Below are 5,399 nucleotides of genomic sequence, written 5' to 3' on the forward strand. Positions count from 1 at the left end.
ATTTTTTCTTCTTATTTCTGTTTAATTATATTTAATCCGCTTTCTGAAAGTGACATTATCTAGTAAAAATATGTAAATGAATTTAATGGTAAATTCTCCTGGAGCAAGCAAGATACTAAAGTATTATAAATCAAATAAGACTTGATCTACATACCTTGTTCACTTCTGATTGTGTTTAATTCACCACAAATAAATTTTTGCTTTTGTGACCAATGTTAAACTAATGACATCCAATAATTGTTTTTGTTTGCATCCAGTGCCTTAACCTACCCTAACAAAATGGCGGTGATGACGCGCACTAAATGAGCGTATATGCCTACAAAATAAATACGTTTTGTTACAAGGAATAATAATGTAACAAATGAAACAACCTTAAAATATTCGTTTCGCTTGCTGAAAAAACGTCGAATTTTCTGAAGTTCTGAAAAGAACAATTTTTTTTCAACTCAACACACAAACATTCATTTGTAGAAGAGCTCAACAATAATGGTAAACACCAACGAATTGTGTTAGAATTCGTTGGCAAACACTGCTAAATTGTACAGGCTGGTCCATTTTCGGTGAGATTTCAGGGTATCTCAAAAACTTAAAGATATGATAAATCTGACACCTAGGGTTGCCAGACGTCCCGTTTTTCAGAAGTTTGTCCCGCGTCCCGGGCAAGGTACTAACGGGACGCATATTTGTCCCGTAATTTAACTGACAAATCCATGTTATTTCTTAAAGTCATCGCAAGTCACAACAAGCTGTAGTATGCAGTGAATAGTGTATAATGTATCTACCTATCGCCATTATAATAGCAGTCTACATTTTAGTGCCTTTAAAACGATTATTCCCTGTGTTAGAAAAATGTCTGGAAGTGTAAGCAAAAAATGGCAAACATTATTTAAAACAAAGCAAGATTTTCCGTATAGTAATCAAGAGTGAATTATTGATAAAAGTCAAATAACAAACTGTCATGTAGGGAATTTTACAGCAAAATTAAGAACGACCAAACTGCAAACAAATATAATTAATCAGTATAATGTCATTATGTAGATATACGTATTTATAGGTATTCATGTTAATTTGAAGTTGTTATGTTTTTGTTTACACAAATTCTATTTTATCTATTTTGTAAGAAAATATATTTATTTGTTTCGTTCATATTACCTACAGCAGTTATTTTTTTTTGTTTAAATATATTATATTTCTTTATGCTACTTGGTTTTTCAAATGTCCCGATTTTTTTTAGTTTGTCCCTTTTTTTTATCGCTGTTTTAGCAGTAGTCCCGTTTTAACATACAACAGATCTGGCAACCCTACTGACACCATGTTCTGGAGCTCAATTTTCATGGCAAACTCGACTTTCAAATCAGAAATTTGCTATCTTCATTTGTTTCTGAGTTACAGGGTGTTTCTCGTTATTGTGACACTTTTGAATATGTCTGTATCTCAGCTATTAAATAATGTTGAGTTAAAGTGAAAACTACTCAAGACACACTAATTCTTTGGCGTAGAATTAAATGCCGGTATTAGATTTTTAGTAGGTAGATATGGGGTGTTTTATATATAAATCCGATCTTTTTTTACATTTTAATATGGCTGAATATGAAAATCCATACAAAACTATAATTCTTACTTTTACAAAACTCATATCTACTGTAAAAATATGATGTTTATTTAAAATATATATTACAGATAAGAAAAGACAGTTTTAAAATTTTTATTCCACTTCAACTCAAGTTACAATATTAAACGTAAATTAAACAGTAGTAAGTACCTACATCAATAAAAACTTTCAAAAATGCCGTCCCTCAACTGTCACACATTTCGCGCATCTTCTGGCAACGCTTTGAGTAGCATTCATTAAATGTATATTTGAAATATTATTAAAAATGAATTTTAAATATAATGTCTTTTAGAAAACTCCAAAGGAAAAAGTCCAACGAACTCAAATCAGGTAATATAGCTGGCCATCTGATCGGTCCGTTTGTTCCTATCCACCTTTCTCCTAAAATTTCGTTAGTATTATATTATCATACGATTATAATATGTTGTGCATTTAAAATAAACGTCATATTTTTACAACAGATATGAGTTTTGTAAAAGTAAGAATTATAGTTTTATATGTAATTTCATAGCCAGCCATATTAAAATGCAAAAAAATATATAATTTATATATAAAACATCCCGTATCTCCCGTGTTTGTAAAAATAACTATAGTATGTGATATATTGCTAAAAAGCAAAAAAAAATCTCTATTTTTTTAGGCCATGGTCAGCTACGATTTCCATTTAAAAAAATATAACTTTGGGTCATAACTCTGGAATCTTAAGATCTACTAAAAATCTAATACCGGCATTCAATTCTACGCCATAGAATTAGTCTTGAACAGTTTTCACTTTAACTCTAACTTATTTAACAGCTGAGATATAGATATGTTCAAAGATGTGACAAGAACGAGAAACGCCCTGTAACTCACAAACAAATAAAGATAGCAAATTTCTGATTTGACAGTCGAGTTTGCCATGAAAATCGAGCTTGAGAATGTCATGTCAGATTTATCATATCTTTAGTAGTTTCTGAAATACCCCGAATTCCCATCGAAAATGGACCAGCCTGTACAAACAACGGGCACAAAAACACGAAAATCTACGAACGCCTCTGGATTGACATCTAGGGTCCTAGTTGCTGATTTTTCCTAGGTAATTTTGGAAACAACAAGAAAATCAAATTTACTGAGCGCCAAAACAAATTTGGTCACATGGAACTGGGGCATTTATGATGGCACTATACCAATCCTTGGTGACGAAACCTTAAGTGTTACTTGGGTGTAACTCTATTTGTTAAAAAGTTATTTACGTGAATTCTCGCAGCTTCATAAGTTTAAATAAATATTTTAGGTAATTCAATAAAATATATAAAAAGCACAAAGTAATTGCAAGAGAACTATATTTTAAAAATTATATCAGAAAAAGTAATAAACATCCACAACATTTAATGTTTCATGAATTAAGATCTAAGAAAGTTTTGAATATTCCATTTGAAAAGTATAATGTTTATTACAATTTCAAAAAAATTACATGAAAATAATAAATACCCTAGTAAATAATATAACATATGGTTAGTACAATTACACCTACAAAAAGAATTTAAGGAATTATTATATTTTAATTTTAATGATTATAAATATTTAGTAAGAACATCTAAAACTGTGTCTAGAAGATTCAAAGGTATTAAAAACATTCACTCCAATGTTGTTTAATGAGTTACATATATATTGTTGAAATTACACAGTAGCAATTCTATACACTGCATTTTTAATTTCATTGTCAATAATTAGGGATAGAAAAAAGAATATACATATATTTGGATTAAACAAAAAAAAAAATGTAAACCAATAATTTGCTGATGTGTGAACGGAAATCAGTTGAGCAAAATGTGAAACCTTCATTTCTACTGGTTTGAAACAAAAAAATTGATTCCATTATCTATTTTTGATGAAATACAATATAAAAATTGTTTTTGCATAAATAGAGTTGTGTGTGTGCACATGTTCAGAAACCAGGAGTCTTTCAACACACGTAAAAGACTTTTTGACACACAGATACTGCCACCTAGGCATTACATTATACTTGCCAACTCTGACAATTACCGTTGATAATTAAAATAAAAAGCAGCATTAACTTTGAAATACTTTACTATTTGCAAGTAGCAAAGTTTTACTGATGTTGCAATATCTAATACTGCATTGCTCCGACTTCATACAATTTAATTCTGTTTTATATTGTTTCATGCAAAAACAATAAAACTAAGCAACTTGACCTGGACAAGCAAGTATAGTTAGATGGCGATGCTGCTTCTTCCATGCTTTCGCAACTCATGCGCTGACGCTCTACTAGTACCGAAGGAGATCCAGGCAGGTTTACTGCCATTTATGTAACTTTTCACACCCATGGCGTCCAGCCCTCATATAACAAGGCCAGATTATCTAGACTAGTTGCCTCACGAATAACATAGTCCACCTATAAAAATAACAGGAGATTGATTGATGATAAATTTATCTACAACTAGGGATACTATTCAGGTAGGTCGTACGTTTTAATTACACGATATTCACCTTTTATTCACTAATTACCCATTATTAATTTTTTAATTAATGTTTTTTAAATGAAAAAAATAAGTTAGATTTTTTTTAAAATAAAATAAAAAGTTATAATTTTCTAGTTAATAAGAGCGCTGTAGAGCACTCATGGTTTTTATTTCATACATGTAATTTGTTACCAATAAGTGTAATAAATTAAAAAAAAAACAATTACCCGAAAAAACAGTTTTGGTAAAATATTAATTAAAAAAATATTTTTAAATGTTGTGTAACTTTATTAACATTAAGTTTTCAAAAAATAGGAATCACTTCCTAAGCTTGTTTGCACTTCTTTCCAGAATATCATCATGTGTATCTAAAATTTTCTTATCCTACATTTAACTGATAGCCACTGAGAATTTAATTGTCATCAGTTATTAAGCATTACCCAAGATATTCCAATCAACCTGTACACAAAGTTAATAAAATAAAAGCTAATTTATAAACTTCTATTATTGCCATTTCCATTCCTGTTATCTAGGAAATGTACCTATGCAGACGTAAAGAGACAGGAATAATTGTAAGATTTGATCAACTTACCTGTAAGGAAGATCAATCTCAATTATTTGAGCATCCTAGTTCTTCTATGATTCATGTTGGTAGGTCTCACTTATACATGACGCGCGCACAGGTTTAAAGGAAAAAAGTGTTTCGTAACAGTCCGTTACTACTTATTGATAGCCAGCCAGTTGATTTTGTGACCGAACCAATCGCGCTTACAATTATTTTTCGCATCTCCGTTCTTCTATGATTCATATTGGTAGATGTTTAGAGTAAACAATTAGCGCGATTAAGTGCAGTCAAAAAAGTTTCAAAATTATGCGTTATTTTATAGTTTTATGATAAAAGTTTCTCAAGTAAAATAAGAAGTACTTATATTTTATCAAATTATGATAATCAGAAGAATTAGTGGCTTCTTCTGTTTACTGTTTTCATATTTCATCTAAATTAGTTTTTAAAACAAACTTTTTTTTTCGGTTTTCCTTTATTATTGACCATATATTACTTATTATATATCATACATTATATATTACATATTATACATCAAATACTGTATACCATACACCATATACAACTTTCTGTATATCATATAGACTATACTACATATCATATATTATATACATATATACAGATATACACGTACATACATATGTACACACATATTTTGTTATGCCTAGGTCAACATTTTCGTTTCGAAGAACAATGTTGCAATAATGCACAATTCCGGTTCATTTTATAATAAGAAAATATTAGAAAAATACTGTTTTTTACC

At 29.7% G+C, this 5,399-nt stretch overlaps 1 protein-coding gene across 1 annotated transcript in view; it reads right to left on the reverse strand.

Annotated features, from left to right (window-relative positions):
- Nucleotides 1-2,959: 2,959 nt before the first annotated feature.
- The window catches only part of LOC108912484 (serine/threonine-protein kinase SMG1), a 112,467-nt gene continuing 110,027 nt past the window's right edge, over nt 2,960-5,399 (reverse strand). Inside the window, exon 7 of the mRNA XM_018717716.2 lies at nt 2,960-4,007. Within this exon, the coding sequence (XP_018573232.1) occupies nt 3,930-4,007 (78 nt within the window). The 3' untranslated portion in view covers nt 2,960-3,929. The remainder of the gene's footprint in view (nt 4,008-5,399) is intronic.

Source organism: Anoplophora glabripennis, unplaced genomic scaffold (assembly GCF_000390285.2).
Source record: "Anoplophora glabripennis isolate ALB-LARVAE unplaced genomic scaffold, Agla_2.0 scaffold844, whole genome shotgun sequence".
NCBI lineage: Eukaryota > Metazoa > Arthropoda > Insecta > Coleoptera > Cerambycidae > Anoplophora > Anoplophora glabripennis.